Raw genomic sequence first — 22732 nt, forward strand, 5'->3', positions numbered from 1 at the left:
GTAAAACCTGTACATTGGTTAACAGTTACCTACAGTAAAAAACGACTAAAAAGTATATATATTTTAAAAACAGACGCCTACATGTGATTTTATTTTTCAAATGTTTTATAGAAGTGAAAAGCAGGAATTACCTTCTATTTTGCGGAGAAAAATTATATTTGAACAGATCAATATGTATAGCCTACTTATTAAATAGGATAAAATATTTTTGATTATTTTGTTTTCAGAAGTAAAAAGTAGGCATTCATTAGAATTAAAGATGAAAGGGCCATTACCAGAATTATGTGAATCATCACATTTGTCTGGATTTTATTTTAAAAATTAAGTTTATTTTATTTTTATTTTCTGTTATCAGTTATGTACATTTGAATGTTTTATATTATTTTATGTTTATATCATTTTTTTAGTAGTGTCATATGTGTTTTGTGTTATGACATCATAATTAAAAAGTCCGTTTTGATTTTAATTTTAAGTCATTATGTGACAGTAACAACAATATTTAATAGCCCCAATAGGTTTGCATTAGCCTATACATCGACGTACAGTTAGGCATTTTTTAAATATACAGTCATCTGAAAGCTAGTTTCACCTGTAAAGTTTTGACAACCACAAACCTTTTTATGTATGAATTAGCCTATAGGATAAAATATATATTTATATTATAGGCTATTATAGTAATATTATAGGCCTGTTATATGAGGCTATTAAGCTTTACAGACTTTAAATTATTTATCTGTTTTGACATTTGCATTCCTTACATTTTTTATTAGGCTATAATTTAACATAAATCTGAGAATTAATCAAAATCATTTGTATTGGGATAAACAATGCTTTGTAATATTGTTAGATATCGGAACAGTGCATGTAATATGAATGTCTGATAGGCTACATTGGAATAAACAGCAGTACGGAATACTACAATAAATGAGGAAATGATCTAGGCTATAAAGCAAAAGCCGAACAAATTAAAAGCCAGGAAGAGCGCTGAAACGTTTCAAATGCGGAAGATGTGTGTTCACAGAGCTCGAGCGTTGTTTACAGGGGGTCTCCGTGGCTGTGAATGCACGTCCTCAGACTCACACTAAGCCAAACAAAGTTATACGGATGGAGATCGTTTGTTACATAACTTACTGGAAATAAAGTAGCTGATCTGGACTGACCCGACTGAATATTTTTCGCGGCGATACGCAGGATTTATTTTTGGGGCCCCCACTCACTAGCAGCGTGTGGCCCCTCGGACAGAGGGGGGTTAATCTGAACCCTCCTGTCACCTCGATGCCCAAACAGAGGCGGAGGTCGCTGAGAGAGGCGGTGTTCTCCCGATCGTCTCCTGTTTGCGACGGATCAGGGAGAGGAGGAGGAGGAGGACGCGCACGAAACTTTTCATCCACAGAGATTTGTTATGATCAAGCACAGATGGCGGAACAGTATAGTGGGCAAGCAGGCTTTCTCTGCGACGGTAAGCCGGGGAGAGGGTGCCTGGTGCCGCAGGTGACCATCACGTCTGATGGGGACTCACGGGAGATCACCGAGGAGGATCTGGAGGAGGAGGTGAACGGACGGCTGCGCCGCAAACTCTCCAACTCCTCCATCTCTTCCAACGGCTCCTCGACGGCGTTTGACGAATCGGAGGATGACATCCTCAGCGACAACGAGACCAAAAGCAAAGGCATCGTGACTCTGGAACATTTGGGGGACTCAGGAGAGGTAGGTTATGTAGCTTACCTATAGTGATTTACGTGCGGAGGCACTTACAAAAATAAAGTTGCTTTTTTGGCATCTTGCCTATGGTTCCACAAAGAACCTTTAACACACATGGGAACGTTCCATTGCACAAAATGTTCTTTGTAGTGGAAAAAAGTTTTTGTTTTTAAAGAACTGATCACTGAAATGTTCTTCAGGAGTGTAGAGCAAGGTTATTTGACAGTAGGTATTATAGTTGTCACACTTTTTACTCTTGTGAATATTTATCAGAATAATGTCTTTTTTAAAGTAAATTTCTGGCTGGAGTTTTTGCTGCAGTAAGCTTTTCCACTATTATTGCACATAGGGAAAAAATACAGGTCTTTAGACAGATGCTGGTCTTTTGTGACAGCCTTATGTTATCATGTTATCAGAGTACAAGAGGCAAGTTTTCACACTTGAATCTGACAAAAAAAGAACACAAGATAATTCATGCAACAAAACAATAACAAAAATATAAGTAGTGTCTTGGCAAACTATTATTGTAATTATATATATATATATATATATATATATATATATATAAAACATTTTTTTCAAACTAAAACTAGGACTTTGAGCTAATTGAAATTGGAGTTTGGAACCCACATACAAAACCACTTCTAGGGAAAAAGTGGATGTGTAAGTGGCCGTTGGACTCAAAACTGAGAAACAATTTTGTGACAACTTAACTATGTGACAACTAGTCCCGGTCTTCAATATAAGATATATAAGATAAATAGAAATAACCATACGTTTTTATTGTGATTCATTTGTTATATGGTAAATATAGACTTTTAGAAAGACTTGGGGTTAATGACATTTTGTACTCTTTATTTCTATACATCTCTTCTAAAACTAAATAAAAGAAGACTATTCAAAACATGTCACGAGAACCTGAGACTATAGTAATGAGGAACTGTTGTGTTGTTAAGTTATGAAATCCTTTTTTATCTGTTCTTGAGTTGCCAATGAGGCTTTCAATACCTGTTATCTTCATAACTGAGGCAAAATACTTTTGATTGAAATCTGCATATTTCCACCATTAACACAATGCCAGCTGTGTATTCGATCTTTAGCTGTAGAGCTCATGCTGGTTCATCATTATGGTATGTTTGTGTGGGTGTCTGTGTGTCTGTACTTGCTTCTAATTGTGAAATCATGTCTGTTCACCATGTTGTCCATTCAAAAGTACTGTATATGTGACACAACACATGACATTAGCGGCTATGTAGATCTTTATCAGGTGAAAAATAGAAGCTGTATTCTGATGAAATATTTGCAGTAGTGGGTAACTAAAAATATAACAGAAAAATCCATCATCTATCCATAGCAGATTGTTATGTTTCTCCCTCATTGTTTACAAAGTAGGTTGTTCAGCGTTTTAATTGGAATTGTTTATTTTTTGTTTGCATTGAGCGCCTTCAATGTAGATTGAGTTGAGCAAATATCACAGGCGTGCAGCTTTAGTAACCTGGCAGCACTTTGAGCGTTAAAATAACAAGCTCAACAGGCTTAACCGCTATGTGCCAAGGCCCTTTTTTTTCATATGCCTACTCACATGTTGTTAATATCTTTAACAGTGGGTGAATTCGAAGTGATAACCTTTGCAAATGGTTTAGAAAATATTCCTGTTAGTCGATGGGACAAGCAATGTAGATGATTTCTAAAAAGTAATTTGAAAATAATAATAATAATTGGTTACATTTATATAGTTCTTTTCTTGGCAGCTACAGCGCTTTACATGGAAGGGGGAATCTCCTCAACCACCACCAATGTGCAACATCTAACTGGATGATGAAAAAAGTACATAAATTAGCCCATATTATTTCTGTTACTCGACTAGCAACTACCCTGAATAAAACAATAAGTAAAATGTACTTGATTTTCTTTGGCAAGTTTTTGCACGCATATTTGTAAAGTAAATTTCACATGGAATTAGGTAAACTCTACTTAACTAAGTTAAGTGAAAGTAACAAAGAAAATAAGTAGTTTTAACTTGGCTTCTATTTAAAGGTTGAGTAATATCTATTTAGTTGAAGTTTCCTTTGCAATACATTTCACTCAAACAATATAACATTGAATTCAACCACACTTTTAAGTATATGCTTTACTTAGAAACATCTAAGTAATTAATACAATAGATATTGTGTGAGACACCATATCTACATATCAGAAAGTATTACGTGCAAATATCACAATATCGCAGAGACCTCAATACTTAGACAATACACAATGACGGTAACATTTGATGGATCGTTTTTGTATCAGACACCAGTATCAGAAAAGTTGAGTAATTGTACTTGATTTAATAACGTTGATATTTACACTTTCATTTCTAAATGCTTGAATTGAGTACTAATATAGAATGTACTTAGTTTGATTCTTGCCTGAACTAACTTTTTCATGTATAGAAATTACATTGTTTTTTTTCTGTAGTATTTACGCAACCAAAGATTATGGCTTCAATTCCTAAGGAACATCTTAATAAAAAGGACTTGTTTCAAATAGAATCATCTTCCAAAATATGAGAGAATCACAAATAAAAATGTACAAATAGTTCATTTAACTTAGATAAATAAATCTAAGCGATCATCTCCTAACGTTTTGTTTCTCACTTCTGCCATGTCTGGGATTATTTTAAATGGATGTGTTATGTTTTGTGGTCCTCAGGCTTATTCAATGCCATAGAAGGCCTTCGCTGTCATTGTACGTTAAACAATTTGCCTCTGTAAAGGACTTCATGTCTGCATAGTATCTATCCTTTCCTTTTCAGAAAGATACACATCTTGCACTGAATGAACTGACTAAATGTTGATGCTCAAGCTCAATGACACTGTAAAAAGCCATTCAGAGCTTTTGAATTGAATGTTTGCACAGACCTGTTTCAGACTCTAATATTCTGAGAAGGAAAGCACATGAAGTGTCACAAAGTGGCAAACGCTTCATTTTTATCAGCCTATATCAAAACAAACTCATTGCCGCTTGACATTTAGGCAGAAGCCACAGTGTCACAAACAAGTTTCCATCCGCAATTAGATATAGACCAACTTCAGGTCAGTTTTATAAACTCTTGAATACTCACAAGGGAAATGAGATCTTTTCTGCAGTAAATATATGTCATTTCTGTAGTTAAGAAGTACATTTTCTATATAACAGTGGAAGAACAGTTGTGAAATTTGTCTATTTGTCTAACAAACAAAAGATACTAAAGATACACTCAGCTTTTAGGGTAATATTTTCACTTTGATTTGTTTATAATGTCAAGTCATAAATGCCTTTTAATATCAAATGTTCAGTTGGTTGTAAAAGGAAAATAGAGTGTTGACTGTTTTTTGTTAATTCAGTATGTGATACGTTTACTAAAGGTAAAGCTTTTATGTTTTTGTAGAAACATGTCACACTTTTATAAATCGTGATTGGTAGTTGTTTGAGAGTTGGCACCATAATGTTTGAATTGTCTGCATGACTGTCCAGTTCAATATTTAGTTATGGCGTGTTAAAAATGTGTGTATGCACAGTTCCACAAAGTGCAGGTCATAGCATTTGGTTTATGGCTTTTCTCTGTATTTATACAGGGCCGTACGCAGTCTGCTTGACTTTAAATATGATGTACTCTCTGGATCTTGTCCAACCCTCAAAAGCAGTTTTATGTACTACGTCCAATTTAAAGGCTCAATAATTGCTGCATGCTGCATTGTAAAGAAGGTTTTCAGATCAGCTCTTGTGCCTGAGGGACAATTTAACATGTTGGCAAACTTGAATCATCTGCTGCTGCTTCCACGGCAGAGGTAGAAAGTAAGAAACATGTTTCTTTCCATGTCATGTGGATGAAACAAACACTGCACTTCAGTTACACCCTTACTATTTCAACACCTGCAGTAAATAATGTCCTAAGGGAATTTTTTCCTTTTACTTTTCCTTTCTTTTTTTACATTTTGGGGGGAAAATGTCTGTGTATTTGTGACTAAATAAAATAAATATAAAATAATTTATTTGAGGGCATACAAATGTTAGACACAGTAACTAGACCAACACACAAAGTGCTCCTGTAACACACATTATTTTATTATTTTTAAAAATGTATTTACAAAGAAACACAAAAATACTGAGAAAATAACGGTGATTGGTGATTATCTCAGGAAGGTACAGTACCTGATAATTCATGGTGAAGAATCTCTCTCTCTCTCTCTCTCTCTCTCTCTCTCTCTCTCTCTCTATATATATATATATATATATATATATATATATATATATATAAACATAAATAAATATATATATATATATATATATATATATATATATATATTAAAATTCACCCTCTGGGGTTTCTAAACATTTATTAATTTATGTACTTCATAATTTTTAATCAAAATGACATAAATCAATCTTCCAGTGAAGAAAAAAAATTCATACCTCCATCATTACACTACGACTTTAAAATCAACATGAAATATAAATTGATCCCACTTTGCTCTGTTGTAATAACATGCAATGGAGAATTCACAATAAGACCAGCAACATTGTTTAAAGGTGCAATGTGTAAAAATTTTGAGTATCTATTAACAGAAATGCAATATGACATCCATAACTATGTGTCCAGTGGTGTATAAAGAACTTACTTAATAAACCGTAATGTTTTTATTACCTTTGAATGAGGCATTTATATCTACATAGGCGCGGGAATCCCCTTCTATGAAGGTCGACATATTGTGACGTCATATTTCTACCGTACCGACAGCGAACAAACAGCGTTACAGAGCGCGTTCGCCACTTCCTTGAAAGAGAAGCCACAGAAAGCTAGAAGCTAGCCATAAACACCGTGAGTAGTGACTTTTCCCTTGTCAGTGGTGTAAAATATGTAGTTGGATTGTTTCATGTAACTTAATTCTTCTCCCTCGCTGTGTTATGGCTTTGCTATGTGTGGATAAATGTGCTGGTTACGTTCGTGAGACAGCTGATTAGTACTCTTGTCATTGACCGTAAAACAGTTACAGGAATCACCAACCCGTCGATCTTGGAAGCATTTTAAGTTGATCGAGTTTCCATAATCAGAGAAAAAAAGCCTATTGTGTGTAGTAAATGGTGTCTAGGGGATGCGAGGCGCGCGCGCTGTTACAATCACGTCATTTTTGCCGCGCGCACCTTTAGGCTCATGCGGACGCGTCCAGTATAAACCAGGCTTAACGCTTTAACCAGCTCAGCCGCAGTAACAGCTCATATTAGCCAGCTAAACTTTTACTACCCTGTTAGAAAAAATATATAGTTGCATAGTTTCATGTGGTTCTTCTCCCTCGCTGTATTATGGGCTTGCTATGTGGGGAGAAATGTGCTGGTTACGTTCGTGAGACAATCAACTAATTACTATTATTATATTACGTATCAAGACCCTTGATCCTCACCTGACTATGGCTTTGTAAACTTTATCCATGATGTGGTTTATAATGGACTGTGGTACAGAAACTTGGTTTACTCTGGCTATTCTCTGCCGTCTCAGACGACGATGTTTGTCCCGTTTTAGCCACCGTAGCTTCTTCGAAAGGGAGGGGTGAGTGGTGGGCTGAGCCCTTAGTGTAAACTCGCAACCGAACCGCTAGATGTCGCTAAAAGTCACACACTGCACCTTTAAGGAAGGACATGGATAAAATTGGATAAAATGGATAAAACAATCTCCCATCCTACATTTTTCCTCATCCTCACTAAATATCCTAGTTCACTCAGAATATGTCACATTATAGAAGTAATATGCATTGTGAACGCATTTTACGTTGACATTTGCATTGCACTGTCTTATGCCGGGCGTACACCAAAGGATTTTCACAGTCCCAGACTAAAGACCGGCAGTCTTTAGGAATCTTACTGGAGTCTCGGCGCGCTCCCGTCGTCTCGATCGTTAAATGTGAGGTGATAATCTGCAGTCGGCGAACCGATTTATGCCAGTCTTTCTCTAGTCTTTCATATCAAACATGTCTGATATTAGTCTGAGACTAAAAACTGTGAACCCAAGTCTTTAGATGTGAGCTGATAATCTTATAAAGTCTTTTCTAAATCTTTTCAAAGTCTTTAGGTGTACAGAAAGCATTAGCTACCTTTGCCTTTGCTTCATTTAAAGTTACTGCTCAAATGAACAGAAATGGTTTCCGGGATGCTTATTTGAAATGGGCAGCAAAACAAACGTCTATGTTATGGGCTGCAGTGCTTGATTACTGAGCTTCACAGCTCCAAATGAGACCGTGTGTGTGTGAGTCAGTCTTACACACTTAAGGAACATTGTGCAGTGTTTAAAAAACACTGTCAGTTGGTTTCATTCACTGGTCACTCTTCTTTTTTGGAATCCAATCTCAGACTTATTGCTGGGTGGTCAAGGGTTGAGCTTTATATACATTCAGCAGAGAGTTTGAAATATTTAATGCACTACTTCTATCACAGTCATGGATGATTATGTTTTAATGTGTTCCAGCAAAGCAATGCCTGGTGGAAGCTGAAGACTATTGTCCATTGCCCTTTGGTGGCCTCACAACGAAGACGACTGTCCTGGGTTCAGTTAGCAGGCCATAAAGGTATGCCCAAAAAATACTGCACATTAAATTTAGTCTGATGTAAATTCATGTTTCAGTTCCATATCTACACAGTTTGCACAGTTTCCGGGTTAAATGCATGTGGAACAGCATTGTACCTTGTGCTTGGGACTATCAATTTACTTATTTATTACAATGAATACAATTTATTATTTATTAATATGTTACTTTTTATTAACATGTTATCAAAACCGAGTCAAACTTGAATATGCTTTTTAGTCTATTATTGCATGTGTAACAAGCATATTTTGTGTAACTTTGCTTTTTGTAGCTTTTAACTTCATTCTTATTTATTTCTGAATCTGTACAATCAGTAATTCTCTCATTCAAATTTATTTGCAGACAGATTGCCTTTGTAAAAACACCACTGATTGTAGCTCATGTTTTCTGGCTGTGTTTTTGTAAACAGGGCTTTTAAATACATGGGGAAGTACAGTCATTTGATACCATATTTAGGGAAGTGGTTATGAGCAGTGTGATGACGCTTGACTCACATGTCAAAGAATACACATTTTACGTACAATCTTGTTTTCATTTACACATCTTAAACTGCAGATATCAAATATGTTAAATAAACATATGCGATATCTAACATTTTATGATTGTGTGCACCATGTGCATCATGTAACGTTCATATTCACAGATGATAAAGGCACATATTCTGACTAAGATCTGGTTGACTGGCTAAGCGTCTCAATGTTGATTATATGTGCTTCAGTGACTCCAGTCTTCCTTTGTGTTTGTGTTTCTGCCCAGGCAGCTTTAAAGCAGGGGATGAGGGCTCCATACTGAAGAAGTTCTCAGAGAATGAGAAGCTGTGTTTTGAGAGGTTGAAAGAGGATGTTTTACATTCCTTAGTGCCCAGCTATTATGGAGTGGTTGAAAGAGACGGAGAGCTTTTTCTGAAAATGAAAGATCTGTTGGCCAACTTTGATTTGCCAAACGTCATGGACTGCAAGATGGGAGTGAGGTACAGTGATTGGATAACAGACGCTCATCTTTTTTTTTTTTTTTTACACGGACACGTTTTACACAGACTAGTATTATTATTGTAAAATTGTAAAAAAAAATAAAAAAAATTGTTGCCAAATAAAAGGGTTAGTTCACCCAAATATGAAAATTCTGTCAATAATTACTCACCCTCATGTCATTGCAAATCCGTAAGACCTTCGTTCATCTTTTGAACATAAATTAAGAGATTTTTGATTTAATCTGAGAGCTTTCTGACCCTCACATAGACTGCAACGTAATCACCACTTTCAAGGCCCAGAAAGGCCCTTAATTTATATAGCGCTTTTTATAATACAGATTGTTTCAAAGCAGCTTTACAGAGATAACAGGAAAATAATGTTGTAATAATATTGTTAAATATAAAATGAAATGTCCCCATAAAATGAAATGTCCCCATAGTAAAGACATTGTTAAAATAGTCCATGTGATTACAGTGGTTCAACCTTAATGTAATGAAGCGACGATAATACTTTTTTTGCGCCTAAACAAAAATAACGACTTTGTTTAACAATTTCTTCTCTTCCGTGTCAGTCTCTGACACTGTTCACGTGAGCACCATTAATATATATATATAAATATATATAGCTGTCTTAATTGTCACATAATCCTTCAGAAATCATTCTATCATGCTGATTTGGTGCTCATGAAACATTTTGTATTATCAATTTTGTCTCATTTGTTTGTGGGAATTGTGATTTTTTTTTTTTTTATAAACAGAAAGTTAAAAAGAGCACCATTCATTTGAAATAGAAAGAGTACTGCACATATTTAAATTGATACTATTAATTATATTGCTATATAATGTTATATTTTATAATTTAATATTAAATAACACACAATATAACACAGCAAGTATTACTTATTTTGCTAATGTTTAATTCTCTCCTTTCCATTGTCATGCTAACATATTGTGCATGATGAGTTTACTCTGCCTGCTGAAACACCTGTTCTGGTTGTTGGCCTGCATCCTGTCAGGGCAATAGGTGGGGCTCATGAAGAGAGAGGCCCTCTCACTGCGCACAATAATAACCACTTCCTGTGCACATGCAGTCAAAACTTACATGCATGCTTAGCAAGGCAGACAGGGCGTCCCTGAGGGCTTCCTTCTCACATGCATTTCACGCATCCTTTTACACACTGAGAGACATTTTGTGCAAGGAGTCCCTTGGTGACTTTCTCTTCTCACACAGGAAGTCAAGTAAAGTTCAAGCTTGCAGTAAAAACAAAATGCACATGCACAAAATAAAATAAATTAAATTAAAAATGCACATGCACATGATTGAATCAACATTTCAGCCATTATTAATAGACATTTCCATCAGGTTCCACCTTTTCCAGTACATTAAATATCATAGTTAAATATCAAATTCTCACTTTCTTTCTTTCAGGACATACCAAGAGGAGGAGCTGGTGCGGGCAAGGGTGAAGCCAAAGCTGCGTGAGGACCTGTATAATAAGATGATGGAGTTGGACAGTGAGGCTCCAACAGCGGAGGAGAAGAAGCAGCTGGCAGTAACCAAACCACGCTACATGCAGTGGAGAGAAAGTCTCAGCTCTACTAACACTCTGGGCTTCCGCATTGAGGGTATCAAGGTAGCGACAGTGCCTAAAAATCACAGCAAATTTGAGTTCAGTAGAACTTGTGCTAAGGCTAGATTGTTATATTAAATCAATTCATTTGGAAAAAAAACAAATATATATATACATTTATATTTGTAACGGATCCACTGAAGTCGGAGTTCTGAACCCAATTGCAGTTTATTCCAAAAGTGTACAAAAATAAAATGATGACTTAACTTAAAGGGATAGTTCACCCAAAAATGAAAATTCTGTCAGTATTTACTCACCCTCATGTTGTTCCAACCCCGTAAGACCTTCATTCATCTTCGGAACACGAATTAAGATATTTTTGATGAAATCTGAGAGCTGGATCACTCCTCCATAGGCTTCTTCAGGGATTGAAACTTGCCAGCCCTGAAAAGTCATTAAAGACATTGTTAAAATAGTCCAAGTGACTACAGTGACTCAATCTTAAATTTATCAAGCGACGAGAATACTTTTTGTGCACAAAAACAAACAAAAATAATGACTTTATTTCAACTATTCATTTCCTTCTCTGTTGGCCTCTAGTCAGTTAACTTAGTATGATTGCGTAGAGCTACGTCACACGTAGGCTCACTATTGGTGAGCCTACGTGTGACACTTGTGCTTACGCTATTACACTTGTGAACTGACTCGAGGCCCACAGAGAAGGAAATGAATAGTTGAAATAAAGTCGTTATTTTTGTGGGGGTTTTGCGCACAAAAAGTATTCTCGTCGCTTGATAAACGTAATATTGAGCCACTGTAGTCACTTGGACTATTTTAACGATGTCTTTAATGACTTTTCGGGGCTGGCAAGTTTCAATCCCTGAAGAAGCCTATGGACTAGTATGGAGGAGTGATCCAGCTCTCAGATTTCATCAAAAATATCTTAATTCGTGTTCCGAAGATGAACGAAGGTCTTACGGGGTTGGAACAACATGAGGGTGAGTAAATACTGACAGAATTTTCATTTTTGAGTGAACTAACCCTTTAATGTTTAACTTAATGACATAACTTAAACATGAACTTCACTTGGTATGGTGTGGCATGGACGTGAAACTCAACACGTGAAAGGACAGAAGGTTACACCATAACACCTGAGGAAGCACCTGAATGCAATGGAACAATGGACCAATGGGAACTTGACATATTAAAAAACAAAACCACATGGCATGATCACATGGGGTACATAGGAAAATCACATGAAATGGCAAACATAACAACATGAAATACAAAGCAAAAAAACATGAAAACAAGAGCCCAACCTTACATATCCCCCAATTTATGGGTGTCACTAGACACTCAAACCAAACACCACAAGAACATTTTTCAAAAAAAAGTCCCAGAGGATGGTGGAGCGGAAGCGTTCAAGGGGGAGGGAAGGCGGGCCAGGATCATGAAGTGGTCTGTTACAAGGCATAATTCATGGCTTGATTTATGGCTTAAGTCCTGCCACAATGAAATTGCATGACTGTAGAGCATGGGCAGGCCTGGATCGTGGAGTAGAAACAGGGGGCCATGGTGGATCAGAAACCTGAACATTATTCATGACTATGACATGGCCGGCATGTACTGACTCCTTGGATGTGACACAGTTGGCATGGATGACCTCATTGAATGTGACATGAATCATGGACAGTTCATCAATAGCCTCCGTTGACTTGATTAAAGCAAATATGGTTCATGAATGGTCTTTGTGACTGTAATTTGAGACAGACATGGTTCCTGAATGGTAACTTGGGGCAAGAAAAGTTCATGGACTTGGTCAGTGGTTGTGACTCGATCCATTAACCTTTTATGGATGGTCTCAGAAGGTTCAGAATGGTCTATGGCAGCTGCTGCATTAGTAGGGTCAACCATGACGTGACTTGACTCTGCAGTGGTGAGCCATTTCATGAAGAGGCTCTGAATCGGCATTCATGACATGACTTGACTCTAACATGACGGTCTTGATATAAGACTCTGGTTTGGTGGTCATGATATGGGGTGATTCTGACGTGGAAGACATAATGTAACATGGCTTTGCATGATGGATACTTCGGTACTAAGGGGGTGTCTCATCCAAAATCAATAAACGAGGATCTGCCAAGTAACAAAGCATGAGCAATGAATTGGATCAGAGAAAAATAAATCTTTCCACCTGGTAACTTGGAACATGCGGGTCTTTTAAATCTGCACGGAAAATGTCAATATTTGAAATCTGATTGATTTCGCTTAATCTGCTGATTTGAAAAAACTCTTTTTCTGACTATTTTGTTTTCACATTCAATACAATACATTGTTTTCTTATTTCAGAGAGGAGAAACCTGCAACACAGACTTTAAAAAGACCCGGTCAAAGGAAGACGTCATTCAGGTCTTTAAGGATTTCGTCGAGGGCAATAAAAACATAATTGTGCGTGAGTTCTTGAGAAATAGATCTACCTGTTCTGACATAATGCACACACACCTACATTTCAGTGGAACAATGCTCTTAGCTTAATGAACACTACACCTTGAATACTTTGTATCCAGGATATACATGTCTGATTTACAGTCAAAAGGCCAGATATTGTTTACTCTCAGTGATGCTCCAACAAGGCAGTTCAAACAGAATCATAAAATGAAAGCTCATCTTTTCAGTTTGGGGTCTACATGTCCCTTCAAATGAAGGGTAAGGTGCATTAAAGGGATAGTTCGGCCAAAGATTTACTCACACTCATGCCATCCAAGATGTAGGTGACTTTTACAGTATAGAAGATTTATTAGCTGAAATCGTGGTTCTTGGTGATTCGTATTCGTCATTATGTGACAGGAAGTTTGCGCTTCAGACTGTTATGAATGCACTCAGGACCATTTGCAGACGCTGTGGATTACACATAATAATGTTCAGTTTCTTGCACAGACCGATCGTTTTGCTTAATAAGACCTCACTGTATCATCAGGAGCCACGGGTATTCATTTTGTTTTGCCTGTATATGTTTTTTTGACTCTCAAAGTGACAGTAGCCACTGACTTGCATTATACGATTTCAGCCAACCACAGTTTCAGCTAAAAATCTTCTTTACTGTTCAAATGAAGAAAAAAAAGTCACCTACATTTTGATTGGCCTGAGGGTGAGTAACTTAACAGCAAATTTTCATTTGGGTTAACTGTCCCTTTAAAGGAACAAGGGAAGTTGGTGATAATGTCATTTAAATGTATTAAGTGGTTTACACTAGAACTAGAACTGAGTTAGAACTAGCAGATATAGCTGGAAGGTTTAAAACAATTATGTTTAAATAATATTTTGTAATAGGCAAGCACAGGAAGATATAATGTCTCAACAGAAAACAAATTAACTGCACTTACAAGGTGTCCTTGTGTAATTACTAATTGGAGCCTCTCTCCAGTGAATACTGAAAAAAAATCACTTCTAGGATAATTCCAGTTGAATTATTGATTACTGATGTGCTCTTCTCCTTCACTTACCTAATAGAACACCTATATTTCAAGGCTTGAAGATATTAAACAGGCACTGAAAGCCTCAGAGTTCTTCAAGAAACATGAGGTAAAATACAAATTTTTTTGTTCTGTAATGTTGAGTTTTACCTTACTTTTTTTAAGTTGTGCTTTGTAAATATTTACTGATTAATGTAAAACAATTTTTAAATTGTTATTTTTAATAGTTATTATTATTTAAGCAGTATATGTACACTTCCAACTAATATCTAATCAATTATTTAACATGAGATTTTTGGAGTTAATAATTTTCAAATTAATATCCAACTATAAATGTCAAAGAATATATATTATTATTTTATTTATTATGCACCATATTTTTATTTAAAGTTGCACTATACTGTACTGCAATATTGAATACAATACAAAACTTTGGGGTTAGTAAGATGGCTTCCACAAAAAAATTTGGAAACCTCGCATACGGTGGCCGTAACACAGTGGCAAAAAAACTTGCATACAGTGGCCGTAACACACCTACTGTATGCAAGTTCATCATTTGTGCTGTGCATTGAGGTACAGTATGTGAAGAATGGCAGTAAAAATAACCACACTTGTAGCGAATAATCAGAATAATGAAAATTGCTTGTAAACGTGAGTGAAGAGTTTTGCTTGTGTCATGTAAACATCTTACTATGATCAAGTCCTGACTTTGATCGAATCGGAAAAAAAATCGAATTATTGGTGCACATAGTAAATGTTGGATGTCTTTTAGGTCATTGGCAGTTCGCTTCTCTTCATTCATGATCACAAAGAGAGAGCTGAGGTCTGGCTCATTGATTTTGGTAAAACCACCCCTCTCCCAGAAGGGCAGAACCTGGATCACTACAGACCCTGGGAGGAAGGCAACCGGGAAGACGGATACTTATGGGGCCTTGACAACCTGCAGCAAACCCTTTCCTTATTAGCCAGGGAGTGACCTTCTTACTGTGAACTTTTCACTTACTGTCCGAGTGACAGCTACGGCATGCTGATAGACACTTATAAACCTTCTGCAGTGCATTATGGGGAGACTACCAGTGAGCAAGTCCATTACTTTACAGTATTAAGCTGTAAAAAGCATTTCGCCATGATTATGGTTTCACAAACTCAAATTTGTTTGTTGTCATTGCACATCACACAATTACTCTTCCCCAATGTCCAAAAAAACCAAACAAATTCAAAACAAATACAATTTTAATTACAAATGTAGTTTGTAAAAAAAAATATATATATCAAAAAAAAATTCACATGAACAGGTACAATGTATATTTGTCTACAAAACTAATTTCAAACACTTAAGCATAAACCTTTCGACCGTACGGGACAAATTCAGTAATTTTTTTCGGCTAGTAGTTTGCATGCTGGAATCTATCAAAATCATTAATTTCTTCACACATCATATAAGGTTAGCTGTTAGCAACACTGTTCCATGTCTAGGCCCAACAAACACTAGTCAAACAACTGACGTTGCACAACTGACTGTTTTCTTAAAGTACCATCAAGCTAACATGTACAGTAGAACAGATTAGTGGAACGCATACAGTGATACAAAGTGAATAATGCACAACACTAGTGCATTTATAGTACAATATGATGATATTAATCGCTTTGACTTCAGTGATCAATCAAGGGTGGTGTAATAGATTATTTGGATGATTGCATGGATATATAGTATTGGTTTTATGTATAAGAACCTGGGTTGTGATTTTCTATACCTGCACACCACTGAAAGTGTTTCCTTATCAGACAAACTTAACGTTGTGACACTATTTTGTTTAGGGGGGCAGGTGAGTTTCATTACAGTGTTCCTTGTGCAGTATGTTTATGACAAATAAAACATCTGCTCAAAAATCATTCTGTATTTCTGAAATTCATTTAAGTATGGTCAATCATATCAGGATTATAGACAAAAACAATTTATTTAAAGTTTGCTATTATGCAGCAACGTGGATATTTAAAAAAAATAATAATACAGGTAGTACATGTACGTTAAAATTCACTTCATATGATGGTACATTTCTAATTTGGCTAGTAAAAAATGAGCCACTGCAAAGACAAATGCAGAAGATTGGCAGTGATAACCTCAACATAATCCAACAAAAATAATAACAATAAAAAAACACCAATAAAATTTAGATTAATTATTACAGCTACATAATATAAGGGTTAGTTTAGTGTGAAATGAATATTAATTCAAGAATACAGCACTCATTTTCCTGGCTAATGTATAACTTTTTCTACCCTTCTATCCAGTTATAATCATACTAAAGAATAAGAACTTTAAGATCCTTAAATTGCAGTCAAATAATGAAACTTTTAAATGAGTTAATAAGACAAAAATAAATTTAAGATTGTGCTAATACACTTTAGTCTCATCTCCTTGCATAAGGATCCTCTCAGCAGTCCCTGACTAAAATTACAACAATAATGTACACACAAATAAATCTTTTCACATTAAAACATTATTCACCTACTAACTAAAATACCAAATGAAACATTTGAGAATAATTAGGAATAAGACCTAAAAATAATCTCAAAAATCAAACTTCTTTTGCATCACATTACGCACACTGAGGTGTTATGTGGTTTGTGATTGTGTTTGTTGTAATTTGTCTGCATGTATAAAAAGTCAGAGTTAACACAGGGTAGCTTAACATCTAGTATAAGGACATTTGGAGATGAAAAGCACTTCTATTTACTTGTTTATTTTTAAGGGGAAAAGTCCTAAGAAAATAGATTGCAAAAGTGGTTGTCTTTTAACATCTTCCTAGAGTGCATTGACATGGAAATCAATACAATCACCACAGCAATTGCCCCCCCGCGTCACATGCCTCATTTACTTCAAACACATTCAGCCTTTGTAAATACCTCACAATTATCTAAGTGTTTCACACACAAAACACACCCTCAATAAAAAGGCAACATACTGTTTGCAAACGTGTTGGTGTTTCAAAACTAACAGCAGACAAAAAAAAAAAATCTACTCTAAATTAATGGTCCTTAATGCTACTTTCCAGTCAAAAAAACCTGTAAAGTCCACCTGATCTGAGATAAAAGGTAAAGGTGCTTTCTGTCAGCATTTCTTTATTATTAATGCAACACACCGTCACATTTTTAAAGTATACATCTGAGTTACTGGTGATAGGATGGGACAGCTCACCCCAAAAGATTACAATGATTATTCACCTTCATGTCATTCCAAATATGTATGACTGACTTACGAACACAAAAGATGCTTTTATTTAATTGACCCTTTTCACATTTCAGAGGTTCTCAGAACCAAACTTCTGGTAAATTTCAGTAGTGGCGAGGCAAATATAATTTTTTTGCATTCCCATTTGCTCCAATAACAAAAGAATTTTAGTCAATAGAGAGAAAGATGTCAAATTTACCAAATTTTCAAAAAATTATTTTTTGTCATTTAATGCCAAGGTCGCATAACAAAAAGTATGTTTTTAAAATTGATAAAAATCTTTTCTACATTTACGACTTTAATATCTGTGTAATTCGTTATCACAGTCGATAAAAAGGGTGTGTTGTTTTTGTACACACAATTGCATTAACACATTGGACCAAATTTACTTAAACTGTCAAAAAAAAAAACACACTGACGCTGCGTTTGAGCTATATAGTATGCGAAATAGTATATAGTATGTGAAAAACAGTACACCAAAAAAGTAGTATGTCCAAATACATAGTATTCGAAAAACAGTAGGCGAAAAGTCTGAAGTGATATACTGAAGTGCGCATACACTATAAAAAATTATATGATCAATAAGTTATGACAACAAATGTTTTTACATTGCTTTAACTCATCAAAATAAGTTACTTTTCTAATTTCGAGCAAAATCTAGCAATTTTCAAATTTTTATAAGTTATTCAAGTTTCAACTCATTTTTAAGTCAGTTTAATGTAATGTAAGTTGAAATGACTTAAACATCCAAGTTGATTGTACTTAATTAAAGACAACAACTTTTTTTTACAGTGTATAACACTTCACTATCCCATGAGCCCAGAGGGTTTGTGAATGGAAGCGAAGCGACGAACGCGGGTAGGTCACATGACAGTAACAACATGGCGGATGTAGTACGTCAGAATTTCAGTCACCCATTCATATACTATAGAGCTCATGTTTTTAGCAGTCACAAAGTAAATTCAAATTCAAACATGGTACCTACTCAGACAGGACGCGATTCCAGAGACATCTTTTAAAATATCGAAGAAAAAAAGTCATACAAGTTTAAAACAACTAGAAGGTGAGTAAATAATGATAGAATTTTCATTTTTGGGTGAACTATCCCTTTAAGACAAAGCACTTTTTTAAGTTTATTTTCAAGTTGTAAAAGTTTTAAAGAAAACAACTTCTTTAAACAAACCAATTCAATTTTACTAGATTGTGACTGATCGTTATGTGGAATAAAGTATTCTGTTTGTGTGAGGTCTAAACATGCTTTGGTTCTTCCTATACTACACTCCTAAAACCAGCTAAAAATGTGAATTCATCTAGGATATCAAACCTCCATATATATGCATTGCTAATTATGACTAATTAGTTAATTTCATGTGAACACCAAGTGTTTTCACAGTTTTGACAGAAGATGAGAATCCAGTGTAAAAGGGCTGCTATTAGCCAAGTGGAAGTTTCCATAGAAACCATCAGCCATTTGTAGGAGAGCCACCTCTTAATGATAAATTAGTTACAACTCCTCATGTCCTTAGTGTTTTTGGCACCACGCTACAATAATGTAGTCTCTCGCACAAACATTTATCTACTGGCAGTAACTAAAGGCTGGAATACACTATACAAATTTGGCTTTTTAGCCTCGGTTTACTGTCTGGACCCTAGTAGTCAAAATCCAGAGCCAGTCTGCAGATTTGAGCTGACATATTTCCCAGAAAAATCTGTGTATAATGGATACTGACTATATTTAGCTTCAGACTATTGCTGCGTCCCAATTTGGATACTATCCGTCCTAAATAGTATTCAAAATTAGAATTAGTGTGTCCCAAATCGTAGTAAGTATTACAAAGATACCTGGATGAATTTCCTCTTAGAATTTGAAGTGCAGATCTGTGCACCCCATAGGGAAATTGATTTTAAATGATAACTTTAAAGACAGCCTTACTGTGAGCTAAGAGGTTGTTAATCGATAGCATTTGCTTCTGTTAAAGCTGTCAGCCCCCATTATTTTAACTTAGTTTTAAAATAATTGTGTTTCACAACGGAATTTGTGGCGACAACTACATTACCCATAATGCTGTACAGAAAATTCGGTTACACTATTTTACGTGAACTTACAGTTTGCTTAGATTAGAATTTAGTTACCCAAGAAAGTACTGGTAATATAATGTAACTGGGTTAAGGTTAGGTTTAGGGGTAGGATCAGGGTTAGTACGTAGTTGTAACCCAGTTATTGTAATTGCTATAATAAGAACATGGTATGTGGAACAGGACTGTAAAATAAAGCGCTACAGAAAATTCCACCAATCAGAGAAGCAAAACAAGCAAAAAACGCCAAAAGATCTCTCTAGATTTCCCTACACTCAAAATATTTAAATATTTTGATATCTATGCATATTTTTGTATAAACTTATATATATAAACATTTTTTAATGCATTACATTTATCTATCTTTTTTTTAAATTTGATTATTCTGTCCACAATGCATAATGGGACTCTGTGTACTTAACGGCTTTAGTAAGGGAAAGAACCAGTCTCGTACCTTTGCATTTTTGTCCGATTTTCAATAACGTTTTTGCTTCAAATCAAAGTTTGTAATGTTATGATTCACCTCATAGCTGGTTGACTTGGTTCATGGCTTATAACACTTTACGAAGACTTTTTTGAAATCCCTATGGGAGAAATAAATGGTAAAAATAATTCCGGAACCAACGCCGCTGAAAGAGCGGGCGAGTGCCGTTTGATTAAATTCATTTTTTTATTGAATTATTTCATTTTGAGTAATTTGGTCCGCCATAGAAAACTACGAACATGGCAGATGTGCAAGTTGACTGCAATTTAAGTCAACGGCTAAGGGGCTTAAAGTGATTAATAATCAGTATCTAACCGGCCCGACAAAAATATTTATTCAATGTTATCCACATTATATTTAATCTGCAACAACAGAGTAACATTTTATAAAGATACGTATGGACATTAATTAATGAACTGCCCATGACTGCAGATCAATAGGATCGGTAGGACATTAAATTGAATGTGGGTATTTTACCTGTGATGAGGTGATTGACAGGGCAGTGACAGGATGCACGTAACTAAGCGACAGAGCGGTTTGTTAAAGACGCAACAAAGTATAGCTGCATTCATGCCATGTTGCAATTAAAAGTAATTTCGAAGATGACAACACATGACATTCTACTTGAAGCTGTTCACGTCCTCGGACTGGGAATAATGTGTTTCTGTTTTAAGACAATCAATCCCTAAATGAATCTGCAAAGGTCAGGTGGTACAAGCAGAAGCTCTCAGAAAATTCCCAGCATACAACTTTTTGAGCAAAAGCTCTTTACAATTTGAAATCTCTCAATTACGGTAATTACAAAATGGTGTGAACACATCTTTTGTCCCAAAGCTAGCTTACTATTCTGCTATACACTCAAATTCTTGTACTTTTTCTTTTAGTAGTAAATAAGTAGTAAATACTTTAGTTTATGTAGGTGAAATTGGGATGCAGCATATAATTCCATCCAGTTTGAGGATATCAAACACGTTTTATATTTTGAGCTCATTATTTTAGGACTCATTATTTTAATTTGTCATGAGTTTCCTAGCAAGCAGGAGCAGGTTTCTGTTTGAGTTTGTTGTGTTCGGAATGACTTGAAAGTCTGGTCCTCAAGGTGCGGCCACATAGTTGGCGAAATCCACTATCTTCAACTGGAATCCAAGCAACAGTGAACTTTGGGTGCGGCTGAAAGATTTCCCCATGCAGATTTTACAACATATTCAAGCTGATCACACAGATTTGCTGCGTTGACCCAAAAAAAAATGCTTGGTTTGAAAGAGACTTCTATACGAGCGGTGATTCATACATCGCTACACTATGTATTTCAGTGCAGTGTATTCCAGCCTTAACCTGCCATCCTGCCTCTAGCTAATCCACTGCCATTATCACATTAAAATTCAAAAAAGAAAATAAAAAAAGAGGTGTTTCCTCAGTTGAATCGTTCTTTAGTGCTAAACTGGGGTGACACTGAGGTCTTCAGACAAGGAAAAGCCAGAATCCCTGTCTCTCACTGGCTGGGAATAACTCCTTACATCCTCGTGTCCATAGCTAGCATGGCGCTTCACCTGAGGTTTGTGGGTTGGGGTCATGGCCAGGCCAAGGGCAGCAAGTGAAGAAGTTGCTCCAGAGCTGGTGCTGGGTTCCACAGATTTGGGCACAACTACAGGCAAACTCTCAGTCTCGTAGCTCTGCTCATCATACGCATAATTTACATTGCCACATGGGAAGCTCTGGAGTTTCGCCAAGTCCATAACAGCAGTGAGCGAGCCACCCGTAGGCCCTGTTGGACCCTTCAAAGAGGGAGGCCCTGTAGGACTGGATGTGGTCTGGGAGGAGACGGCAGATGGAGGTGGGGACGTTGAGACATTTGCGTTAACCACTACTCCAGGGTCCATGCGCTCTGGGGTAGAGGATGGGGCAGACGTGGATGTGGGGTTGCAAGACAGAGGCATGGACTGGGTATGGCACAGGGCCGTCTTCCCTCTTCCAAAGCTCTCCAGGACCCAAGAACCGTAGGTGGGGTTCCAAAGGTTTTTAGTCTTGTTCTTTAGCTTCTGGCTGCCTGACGACGAACTGCTCCTGGAGCATGGCTGGTGATCTGGGACTTGAAGCCATTGTCCTGGACAGACTCCAGAAGCAGGAACAGGCTCAGCCCAACACGGCTCCAATGTTTCTCGGTACGTGCCCACCTCCTGTGCAATATGGAGTGGTCTTTGTAGCTGCAAACAGGGTTTGAGAGCCTGAGGGGCTGCACCGGTGATGCCCGGTCGAGGGGAAGCATCCTGGGACATAGAGTGGGCCACTAGAAGAGGGGTCATACTGCCTGATCCTTCAGGATGGATCACAGTGCCTCCTTCTTCGACAGCAGGACCGTACTCCACTGGAAGAGGGGTGTTAATGACATCAGGGTCCTGACGAATCAAAGGATGTGTGCCAGAAAAGTCAAAAAGGGTCAACACTATTAATTTTATTAAGTCAGGGGTTTTCATTTATTAATATAATAATCATGATTATTTTTCTCTTGACATCTCAAGTTTATAAGATTAAGAAATACAATAACAAATCTGCATGTAGTTTTGTGAAGTAAATTTTTTTATTACAGTTTCTTCTTTCCACTGGTTATAAGTGTTGTTAGTTAACT

The 22732-nt window shown here is 36.4% G+C and overlaps 2 protein-coding genes across 5 annotated transcripts in view; one reads left to right on the plus strand and one right to left on the minus strand.

The window, feature by feature from the left end:
- Positions 1–882: 882 nt before the first annotated feature.
- On the plus strand, positions 883–16207 carry itpka (inositol-trisphosphate 3-kinase A). 4 transcript variants are annotated; one of them, XM_077239897.1, is made up of 7 exons: positions 883–1707; positions 8183–8282; positions 9057–9270; positions 10700–10904; positions 13191–13289; positions 14352–14423; positions 15087–16207. In XM_077239897.1, exons 1-7 carry the CDS (start codon positions 1276–1278, stop codon positions 15288–15290), a joined length of 1326 nt encoding a protein of 441 aa, XP_077096012.1. In that variant the 5' UTR covers positions 883–1275; the 3' UTR covers positions 15291–16207. The 4 variants fall into 4 exon arrangements, with proteins under 4 accessions (XP_077096012.1, XP_077096014.1, XP_077096013.1 ...); XM_077239899.1 differs by having other exon boundaries at positions 968–1707; positions 9159–9270; XM_077239898.1 differs by having other exon boundaries at positions 969–1716; positions 9159–9270.
- Positions 15572–22732, minus strand: part of ltk (leukocyte receptor tyrosine kinase) — a 61247-nt gene continuing 54086 nt past the window's right edge. Inside the window, exon 29 of the mRNA XM_077239900.1 lies at positions 15572–22502. Within this exon, the coding sequence (XP_077096015.1) occupies positions 21543–22502 (960 nt within the window). The 3' untranslated portion in view covers positions 15572–21542. The remainder of the gene's footprint in view (positions 22503–22732) is intronic.

This window comes from Siphateles boraxobius, unplaced genomic scaffold (assembly GCF_051911475.1).
Source record: "Siphateles boraxobius isolate OS27281-9 unplaced genomic scaffold, OSU_SipBor_1 22, whole genome shotgun sequence".
Taxonomy (NCBI): domain Eukaryota; kingdom Metazoa; phylum Chordata; class Actinopteri; order Cypriniformes; family Leuciscidae; genus Siphateles; species Siphateles boraxobius.

Excerpts from the sequence above, each read along its gene's own strand:
- itpka (XM_077239896.1), top strand. The coding sequence starts at position 1,276 with ATGCCCAAACAGAGGCGGAGGTCGCTGAGAGAGGCGGTGTTCTCCCGA. Across the intron at positions 13,290-14,351 it reads AGGGCAATAAAAACATAATT|AACACCTATATTTCAAGGCT; the intron begins GTGCGTGAGTTC and ends CTTACCTAATAG. Across the intron at positions 14,424-15,086 it reads AGTTCTTCAAGAAACATGAG|GTCATTGGCAGTTCGCTTCT; the intron begins GTAAAATACAAA and ends GATGTCTTTTAG.